Source organism: Falco biarmicus, chromosome 5, assembly GCF_023638135.1.
Source record: "Falco biarmicus isolate bFalBia1 chromosome 5, bFalBia1.pri, whole genome shotgun sequence".
NCBI lineage: Eukaryota > Metazoa > Chordata > Aves > Falconiformes > Falconidae > Falco > Falco biarmicus.
This window is the reverse complement of record NC_079292.1, coordinates 82,182,637-82,196,405: the sequence shown is the minus strand read 5'-3', so window position 1 is coordinate 82,196,405 and position 13,769 is coordinate 82,182,637. Positions and strand designations below refer to the sequence as shown.

The window sequence follows — 13,769 nt, the reverse complement described above, 5'->3', positions numbered from 1 at the left end:
ATGTGAGAATTCAAAACTCTCTGACAGGGACGTAATGAAGAAAATGGATGGAAAACTGAACTGGAACAATACTTGAAGATGTGTATGTCCTCTCTAATTAAAACATCACACATTTTTCATGCAGTACTGGCAAAACTCAGGCAGTTTGGATTCAAATGCAGGTATTAAGCAAAGTCTTTTATCTGGCAATAGGTTCAGATGGCTTGGACTGAAGGGCGTACATGCATGTGCAGTCCAGTAAATGGGTTTTACTGGCTGAAAAAGCTTCACCTCTGCACAGCTGAAGTGGCACCTTACTCTCCAGTTGTGTTTGCTCAATTGTTGCCATGAATTAAAAAAAAAAAAAAAAAAAATTAAAAAAAAATGTTTCCCTTGTTATTTTTTCTTTTAAGACTGACCTAAACAGGGACATTAGGGCTTCACTTTACATTTCTGTCCCAGAAATCAATTGGTATCCTGGCATCCTTCATGGGCTGGCTTTGACCCACGAGATGAGGAAAGTCAGCCCTGATACTTAAGGTCAAGTTCCCACAAGAAGAATTTTAATTTCACAAGGCTGTGGTATCCTGGCTTCAATAAAGACCTACCCCACAATGAAAAAAAAATCAATAAAATAACAATAAAAAATAGCAAATTTTCATAGCCATAGCATGAAAGGGGGAGAGGATGCATTTTCTTCTTTCATTTTTGCCTTTGGCAAGAATTCCAATGTACATTCATTATTTTAGGTAAAACATCTTGAGATCCTCAGATGAAAGAGACTACCTAAATGTGAAAGATTAGACTATTGCAATTATTTCAATGAGCCTACGGGCCCGGATTCACAACACAGGTTTAAGGAAATTTAACAGTTCATTTTAATGACCTAGCAATAGTTTATTGAATTCCTGTATACAGAGGAAGGGCGTCTCATGAAAAAGCACTATTGCAGAAGAATCAGAACAAGAATCAGAGCTGTATTAAAGGTTGGAGATGAAAACAGGGCACATTTTGTTTTAATGGAGAACTAGTAAACATACTAAAAAATAATGATTTGGAGAAACTTTTGGAGATACCAGATGAAATTCACAAGTATGTTTTGTGAGAAAATGATAACAAAATATTTGATCTAGTAAAACATCCATTTTTTACGTTTTAAATAGATGTTTCATTTACTTTAAAATGAAGTGTAGTTAAGCAATGAATTTTTGCTTCATGCTCATACTTTTCATTCAAATACCAGTCTAAAGAAAAAAAGTCTAAATATAAAATACTTTAAATGACAACACTTCAAATGTCATAAAATATTATTTCCTTTCCTTTTGTAGTTTTCATTGTGTTGAGAAAACAGGTCTAACTTTTCTGCCAATTTTTTTCTTTTTTCCTTTGACTTACCTACCAAACATGTAGACAACAATCTGATTCATGTTGAACAATCTGCTCCACTCTTACTATGGCAGAAGTAGTTCATGAACACAAAGATCAGAACTTTTTCCTAACTTGCCCATTGCTGAAGCAGTTACTATGGTAGAAAGTAATATCCCCAATAAAGAGAGAAAACAAAACAGCACCACTTGGCAGTAATCTATTTTTTATAATTTTACATTTAAAATTTACATTTAAAATTTAAAACATAATTTTAATATGGACAAGAAAAAACAGCAAAGTAAACTTGTATGGATCGTTCTGGAGATGAGCTCTCTGGTCCTCCATGGACCCCTATCTCCATGACAAGGTTCCGCTTAGAAATGATATCTCAACAGTACAGGAGGAAGAATCATCAAGGACAGTCGTCACTAAATAGAGAAAGGAAATTTCAGGCCATGGAAGTTGAATAGCAAACTCTCAAACCTGACCAAAGGATTTAAGGGATCCATGGCAATGACGAAGATGACTAAAGGATGAGATACTGTCAGAGGTTTGCATTACTGCAGGCTTTTCAATTCATGCAGTGCCATAGTAAGATATATGAAGTTACCAAACAAATACATTTTATTTGTTTAAAGAACAAAGATATTTGTTTTGCAAAAGCACCAGGGCTTCAGAAACTCCTTGGTTGCCCAGCTGTTTTTAAACATCTGCTTAGACACAGATGGAAAAACATTCCTTTAGGAGTCTTCCTTATATGTGCATCCAGCAACAAGAGAAAATTGAGGAGGGCTTGCAAGACTGCACAATAACTGAGAGCATAGTTCTCACTCCCCAGATGGCCACTCAGAGGGAATGGTTCCTGTATCTTCACAGCATTTCTCCCACTCCTGAAAACACCTCTTTTACCCAATTTCGCATCAGACAATCACCTTTCAGGTGACCTACTTAGGTTCTGGTACCTAATTTGGGCTTTGTTGTTATTGTCAACATTTCATCTGGCCAGTTCTATCCTCTACTATGGCAGACAGTTTCTTCACTGAATATCTAAACTAGTCTGTCAAGGACTGAATTGTTTAGAAACAGATGTGAAAATTGGCTGCAGAAAAGGTCACCTACTGAGCCTGGTATGAATGAAGACAAACAGGAAAGCATACGAGATCTGAGAAGGAAGCTATAAAACCCCATGGGCTAGACTGCTACCTTCATCCAAGTAGGATAACAATTTAATGTCCAAATAGTTCTTTGGCTCCCCAGTAGAGCTATTCTAGTCAAGTATTATGCCACATGAGTAAGAATAGGGCAATAGGGTTTAAAAGAAGGAATGGGCTGAACTCCTGCACCATGACACTGATAGGTTTTCTTCCTTGCTCTGAGCCAAACACAATGAATACCAAGAAAGGCTCCAGTGATGGCATTGCTCTATGCCACCCTGCTCTCTCCCAGCAGCTCCCAGTGTTTTCATCACATACTCAGAAATCTTTGCCATAACATGTACCTCCTAAAAGTGGAGTTTCTAAACAGTGACATATGTCATAACTAATCCCACACAAGCCAAACTTGTATATGCCCAGCTAAGCCTAGATCTCCTGCTACCACCAGTCTTACTAGGCAACAATAAGACTTGTGAACTTCTTTTCTAAAATCCCTGCAAAAGGCATTGCTTGAATCAAGGTTGGATCTTCTGCTCCTTCTGCAGTCAAGTGAGGCTTTGTGTACCACAAAAGAACTGCAACCAGATTTTAAAGCATCCGTAAATGTGCAAAACAATCCTTGAAATTATTTGGTGGTGTGAAACACCAAGACCAATTGGGCAAGAGAGCCAAACCCAACATTTTTTCCAACTTGCACTTTCAAAGAAACAAACAGCATGCCTAGCTTAAGAAAGATGGAAGAAAAGCCAGAAAGAAAAAGAAAGCAAAATAGAACATGGTTCTTGAAAGAGGATTTACGAAAGTGAGGTACACAAAAGAAGTACACAAATGAAAAATGAAAAAAGGATTTACAATAAGAAAGCCATTAGCAGCTTCAAGAATCATCAGGGGAAGTATGGCATGTAAAGCTGCAGGAAGGAGGGTCAGAACACAACAGCATCATTCTATAGCCATGTAGACATCTTCATGGAAAATTCATGTGGGTTTGTGCTGCCAGACCCTTTGGACCTGGAAAAAGTAGTATCAAAAATTCATCACTTCTGCAGCACTAGAAACTGCAGCACATGTGTGTGCATATCTGTGTCTGAGTCTTCTATGTCTGTGGCTGTATATGTGCACATGCACATACACACAAGATTTCAGCATCTATTACGTATGCAGTGCTTACTGCAGACTAAAAAAATCAGTCTGTGTGAATAATAACAGAGGTAGATGAGACTGATTTAGTTTCCCCAGTGCAATTCTATTGCACAGACTGACAGCAAACTTTAGTCTGGTGTTTCCAATACCTGTTTAACTAATTAGCAGAAAAGAAAGAAACATCATGTACAGTAAAGAGCAGACTGCAATCTCCATGTAGGAAAGCAGAGCTGGCTCTCCCTCATCAAGAGCTGACTTGAATTTCACGCATGGTTTGTAAGTTGTCGCCTGTAGGCACTTACGTCTTACTAATGCTCAAAATATTCTAAAAAAAAATCATTGTGGCCACTTCTCCAAATGGTGACGCCAGCATAGTTCCACTAGTCACTAACAGAAGCTCAAGAATCTGAGCGCTACAATTTACCTTTATAAATCTCCCTGAGAGGTTAAAGTGAGCAGGGAGTGTCATACGTAGGCTATGACTCGGGAAAGCACGTGAAGCACATACTTAAAGGAGATTTAAACATGTGGTTAAAGTCAAGAGCACATGTAAGCACCTTGTCTGCAAAAGAATGACTTGTAAAAGCTAAATTGGGGCTATATGCTTAGTCACACTCAACATACCCCGCTTTAAGCAAAGTCCCAACTGATGCCAGTTAGAGGTTCTGTCTAAAAAGCGAATGCTTGGCATGGCCTCAGGACAATAAACTCACTCAAAATGTTGTAAGTACATACATACATGTATATATGTCTGAATGGCACACTTAACACGTACAGAAAATATACTTAATATACTATATCTTCATAAATATATACATGTATATTTATAAAAATGCAGACATTAATTTGACCTCAACATGAATGTAAAATGTTTTTGATTGTCAGGAAAAGAAATGAAATCTTCAAGGGACATCTATTGCAGTATATGCAACCTCAATTAAATTAGAAATACACTGATGTATTTTAAAATATTTTAGCCCCTAAGTAAATTTCCCATGTTAGATGCTCCTGTGGTGTAAACCAGCATATTCCATTACCATTTCACACCATCTCTAGATGTGAATATATGCTTTCATTCAGGAGTTTCTGTAAGCAGAGGGATAATGGGATCCTTGACAAAGTAATTTAAGGTTTGTTAGCCAGGCTTTCCTATTGCTGTTCACAAAGTTTAGCAGCTTGATGATGTGTTTATGGTCTCTTGGAAATTTCACTAGGACAGTGGTGTCCACACTTTACAGTTGGCTGACCTGCATACCTTACTCTTGTTCTCAAGTGAGGATTGTATACCGTGGTCTTCCTTGACTACAGTATAGTCCGTCCCTGAATGCGTGTTCTACAAATACTTCCCAGCAACAGATTTATTTCACCTGTATGTCACCTGTTCGGTAGGCTCAACGCTTCTGAATGTCCTTCTGACAGAGCACACACAATACTGTGCACACAAGCAAATACATAGTGGGCTTGCCTTCATCAGGTGATGGATGGAGCAGCAACCCTGTGGGAGATACAGCATCTAACAACAAGCTTCTGTCATTACAGCAAATCACCCAGCCAACAGCCCTCTTATAAGAAGTCTTTGGAAAGGAGAGTAAAGCTAAAGGCAGGCACTGAGCTCTACCAGTCATCCTAGTAGGATGTAGAAGAATGAAGGCAGTGGGTTGATTAGTATTGATAGCATGCAGCTGTGGCCTTGCCTTGAAACGCAGTGGTTTGATTTGCAGGGATCATGTGCAGGTGTAGTTTGTTCCTGCTCAGTGGTTAAATAGCCCTGAGGAATGTGGGAGGGGTGGTTGGATGGAGGAGGAGTGTGGTCTTGCCTTGCCTCGCCTCTGGAGGAAGAAGAAACAGCATGGACAGTAGAACCTGACCTGTGGTAAGAGTCTTGTTGAAGCCTGCTAGTTTGTTTGTGCTGCAGTAATGGGTGCCCAACACAGCTGAGACAAGCAGGAGAACCTGCAACCCATAGCAGACACTGTGAGAGGTGAGCCATTGACAACTAATTGGTATGGGTGTATTGCAATATTTGTTGTCCATCTTAAATTGCAACTGTAGGACATGTATTTCTCACAAACTGTATATTATAACCCTGGATTTCTTTGGATTTTTAGCATCTTTGAGAACACTAATTCAGGATTCTGCTCAAGAAGCTTGTTGCAAAGCTTCTCACACCTAGTAAATCTGCAGAAATGCAGATTATGTTACCATAAATAGAATCAATCCGAAGTTTGCCGCATATCCAGGCATACGGTCACTGCATGTCAGCTTCTCCTGGTCATCCTGTGACAAAACACAAAGATAAAATAATGGACATTATAGAACTGTACAATAGCAAATATTAATAAGACCTGTTATGGAAAAACATTCTCAATTTCCCTAGTCCTGTTGTAATTTTGAAGATTATTATAATATTTAGGCCACAGATATTTTAAAGTAGACTTTAATTTGAGAGAAAAGAGGATAAATTAAACATAGAAAATGTCTGCAAAAATCAGGAAATCATATGCAACTATGGTTTTAACATTTGAAAAAATGTATTCAGGTCTTACTGAATTTCATATTAGAGAAAGCCCTGAGACTCACCTCAATTTACATTTAGGCAATGCAAGAGTTAGCCATTTATTTTTAATTGCTTCTTGTAAACCTTCAGAAGAATAGTGTTTGGGATGGAAATCATGAAAAGAATACTTATTACAACTGAACCCTTATTTTTTGTTTAATGGTTAACTTAGCCAAATGTGGCCCCTAAGATAATTCTTGCAGACAACCCAATCTTTCTCCTGGTGCTTGGTCTACAGTAGAGAGAAACTACGAAGGCAATCCCCCTCTGTGATCTCTGCTGCTGACCCTGGCTTTTTCATGTGCGAACAGCATCCCTTGCTTCATTGCGTAATTTAAAGCAACTGTGATCAATGAAATCTAGTATGCTTTTACTCTCCCCACACAAACTCAACTCCATCTCTAGCAATGTGTACATCTAAAGAAGATATTTGAAGATAGATTGATATAAGAAATTTGATTCCCTCCTTTCAAAATAGGTTTCTTCAAATAATAATGTCATTACTTTAAGTTAAACTGAAACTATATAATCAAATTAACTAAGGACACAGAGCCAGCTGCTTTTTGCTTTTCTGTGAACCAACCTTGCTATCCCATGGACTAGGACGTCACTTACATTGGAGTTAACCCAGAGTTATTCTAAATTTGAATGATTCAAATCAGATTAGAATTTGGGTCAAAGGTTTCAAATAAAGGATTTCTAAGGCATGATTGTCCTCAGATAAAAATAAAAATCTGGGAGTATTATGCCTCTGCAAAAGGCTTTCCCTAGGCAGCACTAGGAAATCAATGTATATTCCAAGTGCAGAAATGCAGCCATGAGTTTTCTCATGGAGTTTACTGGGATGTGGACTTAGATCTAAGACATGATCATGCCTACACATCCATTGCCATTGTGGTGGTGCCTCAAGCGCTGTGGGAAGTAGTATTACTCAGCATCCCCTCTTCTCAGCTCAGCTGTTCAAACAGACAAGTTAAGCACGTTTCCTTTGGGAGAATGCTGGCAGGACTGGGTCATAGCAAACCCAAGCAGAAGCACAAATAATTTGGCCCAATATATGTACATAAATACTCCATACAGTACATAAATGGAGTCCATCATTTAGCTGGAAGGCTACTTTAAAAAGCATTTCTGTGAAAGCACAGATGCATTTAATTTCATTTTGGCTTTTACCACTCAGTAATTATACAGGACATAAAGAAGGTCTAAGTGATTATACTCCAAGAAGACCTGAAGGACATCATGTCTAACAATTTCACTAGGGGGAAAACACTAAAGAAGTAAACCAGCGGAATGAGTTAATACTAGCCAAAGCAGCTAAAGGGAAGAACAAAATATTTTGTAACCGTACTGAGATGGAAAGAGAAAACTGATTTACATGAAAGGGCTAGGAAGAGGCAAAAAATACTGGGAACAGTACTTCAAAAATGTCTGTAGCAGTAAGAATTTTGGAAAATAAGAAATAATAGTATCAAGATTAAACTTTCACATATCATGCATGAACCGTGCCTGCCAAATCCTGAGTACAAAGTGATTAAGGTTTTTCACATTTGGGTTTTTTTTTGGTCAATATTTCTGGTGATGTAAGACACTTACTGTATTTTGAAACATCAGCCCGGATTCTGGCATGATCTACTGGCTTTCCAAGTCAAGAAAAAAATCACATGCTGGGTGACTTTTGGTAACACCTCAACACTTTACAAAACTGAAAATTCAGGAAATACCTTAAGCAACATATGTCCATTATGAAAAATAAATAGCTATTTGCCACGTTTGCCCTACTCGTTTGATTTGATTTGTGTTCAGTTTTTTAGTAAAATAAAACTGAATAGCTACAGGAAAGAAGAAAAACTGGGAAATTTGAGCAGTGATTGACATGTACTTTTAGTGATTAATATCAGAAGCTAAGGTATGCCTAAGCCTACAATTTTAGGCATTAAGAGACATTAGGATTAATCCATTTAAGGGTCCCAACTTCAGGATACTTGAAGGATTGAAGTTATTAGTGTTTTCCTCCTTTAATCTCAGCACGTGCATTAGAATGCAGAGGTATCTAGCATCACCAGTCATTTAGGAAACCCTAGCTTTAGCACCTGAATACTTGTTTTACGTAAACTATTGCTTTTCAAAAGCACTTTATGCCTGATGGGTTCAATAAAAATAAGTTCTTGGAATAAAGATTTAGAAGTAGAACTGATTATTAAAATTTAAATTTATTACTAAGAATAACTAAATGAAATACAGACTGCCTCAAAAAAAAATTACCTTGCTAAACAGGATAAAAATAGTCCTTTCTGTTGTGGTGGGCTGACCTTGGCTGGCTGCCAGTTGCCCACCCAGCTGCTCTCTCACTCTCCCTCCTCAACAGGATGCAGGGAGAAAATAAAATGAAAAAGCTTGTGGGTTGAGGTAAAGACAGAAAGGTAACTTACCAATTGCTATCACAGACAAACTAGACTTGATTTGGGGAAAATTAATTTATCACTATGTAAAATAGTTCTGGAGGATGAGATATAAAAACAAAACTAAAAACTCCTTCCACGTCACCTCTCTCCCAGCTTCCCCCCAGAGCCAAGTTCAGTCCTTCATTCCTGACGACTCTACTTCCCTCCCCCAGTGGTGCGGGAGGATGGGGAATGGTGGGTTATGGAGTCAGTCTGTAACAGCTCCTCTGTGTCACTCCTTCCTCCTTACACTGTTGCCCAGCTCCAGCATGGGTCCTTCCATGGGCTGCAGTCCTTCAGGGTAAATCTGCTCCACTGTGGACTCTCCAGGAGCTGCAGTTCCTTCAGGAAACACCCACTTGCTCTGGCATGGGGTCCTCCACAGGCTGCAATGTGGGTATCTGCTCCATGGTGGCCCTCTCCACAGGGTACAGGGAAATACCTGCTCCACCACAGCCTCTCCAGGGGCTATAGGGCAATCTCTGTTCTGGCACCCTGAGCACCTCCTCTTCTCCTCCTGCTCTCACCTCGATGCTCACATGGCTGTTTCTCACACCTTTTCCCCTCTCTCCTTGCTTTAGCCTTTCTTGCACACACTTTCCCAGAGATGCCACCACCTTGCCAAGGGGCTCAGCTGGGGCCCACTGGAGTGGCCTTGGCCTCTCCCCACAGATGCCACCCCTGCAGCCACCACTGCCACTCGGTACATCTATGGCACTAGTGGAACGGTGTAAGGAAAATGACATTTGGGTTTGAACACTGAACAAGGCAATGCAGGTTGAACAGACGCTCCAGCAGTGCTTTCCCAGTCTCTTCTCGCAATGAATGACAGAAAGGAGGAAATTCAGAAGAGGGAGGAGAGGGTGCACATGGGAAGGACAAGTGGATAAAGGAAGGACGATCAACATGCCATTTATTCAGCTTTTTCTTGCATGTGCTTCCATTAACCTTACGTGCCTTTGCCATGAGTTTGCCGTTCTCTGTAGCACTTAGCCAAAGGGAGTTCTGAACAACGTGCCTGAGTTGCTATGCCATTATGAGAAGGAAAAGCTGGATGGCAATATTATTGAGTGAGTTAGCACACATGGCACAAACCAAGTTCTGAAATATAAATCGGGCACGGTAAGCAGCTGAGAGCTACTTTCTGTAGCTGCTCTTGCTAAGCGAACCAGCTCTGCGCAGTCGCTTGGTGTTTTCTAGCTCACCCAGACCTACTCTCTGGCAGCAGCGCCATCTAGGGGCCGCAAGCCTGTACTGTGGGGTGTAAAGACCACCTCGGCCGTGGTAACACGCTACGCTGCACGCTGCCGCGAGGGTGGTGGTTCTGAGTTAGTGGAATTCATTCATAGACTCAGACGGCACACAGCCCGTTCTAATCAATAACCTGCATTCCAGGGCATTGCCTAGATTTTAGGCAGGGGTAAGAACCGCTTTTCTGAAGGTTGATGAAAACTTAGCCAAGCGGGCAGGGAATCTATATGCAGTAGTCCAAGAGGTGTATGCATTTATTGATGTTACAAGATGAAACTGATCATCTGAAGAATAGTCTCAGTGACAGATATGTTACACTGTGGAGTATTCCCCAAGACAAACTATTGTAGGGAAATATTTATATGCAGACAAAAAAACTCATAGAGGTTATATTTTTGTGGTGAGCAAGACAACTAGAAGATATATTTCAGAATCTTTCTTTCAGTTTCTTTAAATACAGTGATATATTTGCAATTGTATTGGAGCAAAAAAATAGTTGTGATTCTGGGTGTAGTGATGCATTCCTGTTTTAATGTTTACTGTGGTGTTGATTGTGTTCCTTGCAGGAACACAATTTTTTCTTACTAGAAAATAAATAGATATAAAAAAAAAATAATCAGAAAAGAAAAAAAAACTTAAGCACCATCTAAGTTTTGCCTTATGAGTTACCTAGCATGGTAAAGATCCCACATTTGGAGCTCTGCATCCTCAGGTGGGCCTCTGAGCTGTGAAAACCTGGAAATATACTGCACTTGGACAGCACCAAGTGGCTTTGTGAAAACAGTTCTATGTTTCTCTGTAAATTAAACCGCAGCCAGTTTGCTCAGATCACAAGAATTTAAGTTATTTATTTATATTATCCCACAAAAGAACACCTTCTCAAAGCAGGTGTTTCTAACCATGAGCCATGCCAGCTCAGCCTGCACTTGGGAGTAAAGCCACATGCTTTCTCTCTTCTGCATCCTGCTTTGTAACTCCAGTTCTGAAATTCAGGCTTTTCAGTGTGGTTGCACCTGGGCAACCCCAATGACTTCACTGGAGTTGCATAGAGCTGCAATAAACGACTGGAACTTAGCGAGAGATGCTCAGGGAGGAACAGAGTCCAAGACCCCTCTCTCACCTTTCTAAGGTCTTGCACGCCTAACAACAGCAAAAAGCTGCAAAATTATATTTCTGATGACAAAATTTAGAAGTTGATCTCTAAGTGTGCCCAGAAAACATCAAACAAGTAAATGGCACTTTTATAAGTGCACTTTTCTTAGTAGAAACAAAACCTTTAATGTGTTTAAACTGCACTGTCCAAATGAGCATCTAAACCCAAGAATTATGATGTCAAATACAGCTCTTCTGTGTCTGCGTAACACCCAAAATACTGCATGTGTATTCAGGCTCAAGACAACAAATGAAATTAGCTTCTTTTGAAATATAGGTTCCCTATAATTTTACTTTGGACATGAAATGAGATAAAGGCAAGGAGAAAAGGATTTATCCTGTTTATCCCTGGAGGGTTTTTGTTGTTGTTTTTTGTTTGTTTGGGTTTTTTTATATAAATAAATATCCTGTGTTTATCCCAGCCTGAATCTGTCCCTGGGAGTTCTACCTTCACACTCTCACAGAATTTGAAAGGGCTTTTGGTTTAAGACTCATTAAAATAGAGAACAACATTTTCTGTTCTTCTCACTTAGAAAGCAGTAAGGGTATTTTAATAGCAGAGATGGGTCTGTTTTGCAAGCAATATTCCGTTTCAGGCTCACACATGGAAAACAAACTGCCTAGACTCATTTGAAGACAGCTAAAGGAATGCAAAACCTTTAATTAAAAACTTTTTGCTGTCTTTGAAACATGCAGAATAGCACAGACACTCTGATAGCTTTCAGTGGAGCTTAATGGACACACTAAATCATTTGCGGGAGCTGTGAGAAGTGTGTGCAAGGCTCAGTACCAGGATCATGGAATTTAGTGGAATTTAAGGCTAAGCAACATTATCGTTAACCATCCAGTGTCGGTCTTGTAACCACAGAACTTCCCTGAGATGATTTTTGCTGTAAGGATAATAGATGTGTTTTAACAATACTTTTTTTTTTTACAGAAACTCTAATCACAGCTTCAGCATTTCTGTGATGAAATGCTTATTAAGTCTTATTAAGTCATTCCAATTGCTAATTATCCCAGCTGTCAAAAATGTATGGCTTATTTCCAAGCTGAATTTGCCTGTCTGCATCTTCCAGCCTGCAGCTTCCCCAGTTAAGAGCGTCTACTAGCAGATTTGAGGTTTGGCTGTAGGTTCTTACAAACTGTGATCGGGCCACCTCTTGGCTTTTCTGCCAGCTTTGACCACTCAAAATGGAAACAGTCAAGCCCACAGCTGTGTTTCTTCCCCTGCAATGGGACTGGAAACAAATCTCCTACAGTCTACAGACCCAACACAGGCCAGTCACTTGGCCTTTGATATAACGTGGCTTATGAAAGCTTGTGTGAATAGCCAAGTCCCTGTGCCTCAAGACACATACATGCACATCCCTTCCACAGGACCAGACATATGATGCGATGGTTACTATGTTAGGCGGGGGCTATACTTCCAGTCATTGACCACAAGGAAGACTGGTGGAAAAGATGACACCAGCCTGTTCTCCGTCAACAGATGTGCCGGACGAATAGAGGAAAGGATCCGCTAATCCAAGTACTTGCTAATTCTTACCAGTTTTAACACTGTATTCTGAACTTTCTCGAAGCATATATGTGTGTGTGCATGTATATATAGACACACCCACCCCTAGATGTGTATGTATATCACATGCACACAATTAATACCTTGACAAAAACTAGCTCTGAGTATTAAATTAGAACTGTGATTTGAGTTACAGTTCATAGATTAAATCTATTATCAAAGATCTCCAGCGCATGGTGAATGTGGCCATTTGCCCAACCATGCCAGTACTGCTGAAAAAAGGGTAAACTGCAACGTGCAAACTAGATTTCTTACTGATTTTCCATCTGCAGCAACAGCATGTACCTAGGCTATAACAGGAGATAACTATTAGCTGTAGAGTATGTAGACAGGTAGGGTCAGAAGATCTCAAAATCACATATACATATGATAATGTTACTGAAAATTCTATCTATTTCAAAGATAAAAAAAATAATGCTCCTTGAAGTAGTTTCAGGGAAGCATTTCAGGCTGCTTCCTTCACTTAGAAATAATGACAAAAGGTGAGAGCTCTGCTATCACTGTAATTTAAATTTTAAGGCTAGACTTGTTTTATTCAGAAATAAAAATTGTTCCTTTTCCTGCTTTATTTAAAATTTATTTTGCCTTTACACATATTAATGCATCTAGTACATTGTCGCATGTTGCAATCTTTATTGTGTAAATGGCATTAAGGTGCTTAGTCTTTATATCACTGTTTAAAATCAACTTCTTGATATTTACATATGGTTTAAGTGAAAACTGGCGGCACTTTGTTTTTTTACAATGACAGTTTAACATATGGCTTTACAAGTATGAATTATTTATGTAAACTTGAAGCCATTCAGAACATTACCAGAAAACCACTATAATTTACACAAACAATAGGGTTACATCTGTAGCATAAATATTCATTGTTTACCAATGCTCTTTGCAGATGATTAATAAATCATAATGAGTCTGATCCTGAGAAGGCAAAGGGCCAGATGTACAAATGCACTTAGACATCTGGTGGGATTTCCAATGCAAACTGACTGACAGTGGTAGCCCAGTCTATCACAGGAGGTAAGATGGTAGCGGAATGCCACAATTTAAGTTCATGGCATGAAGGGATATCCTGTCACCTGCCCAGTTTTTGGTTTTTAGTGTAACTCCTGAACTTTTTCAAACAAGTAATAAAAAATGCCACA

The 13,769-nt window shown here is 39.4% G+C and overlaps 1 protein-coding gene across 2 annotated transcripts in view; it reads right to left on the bottom strand.

The window, feature by feature from the left end:
- ANO2 (anoctamin 2) overlaps positions 1–13,769 on the bottom strand; it is a 191,750-nt gene that overhangs the window by 41,291 nt on the left and 136,690 nt on the right. For both annotated transcript variants that reach the window (XM_056342011.1, XM_056342012.1), the window contains one exon: positions 5,844–5,918. In XM_056342011.1, coding sequence (XP_056197986.1) covers positions 5,844–5,918 — 75 coding nt within the window. The remainder of the gene's footprint in view (positions 1–5,843; positions 5,919–13,769) is intronic.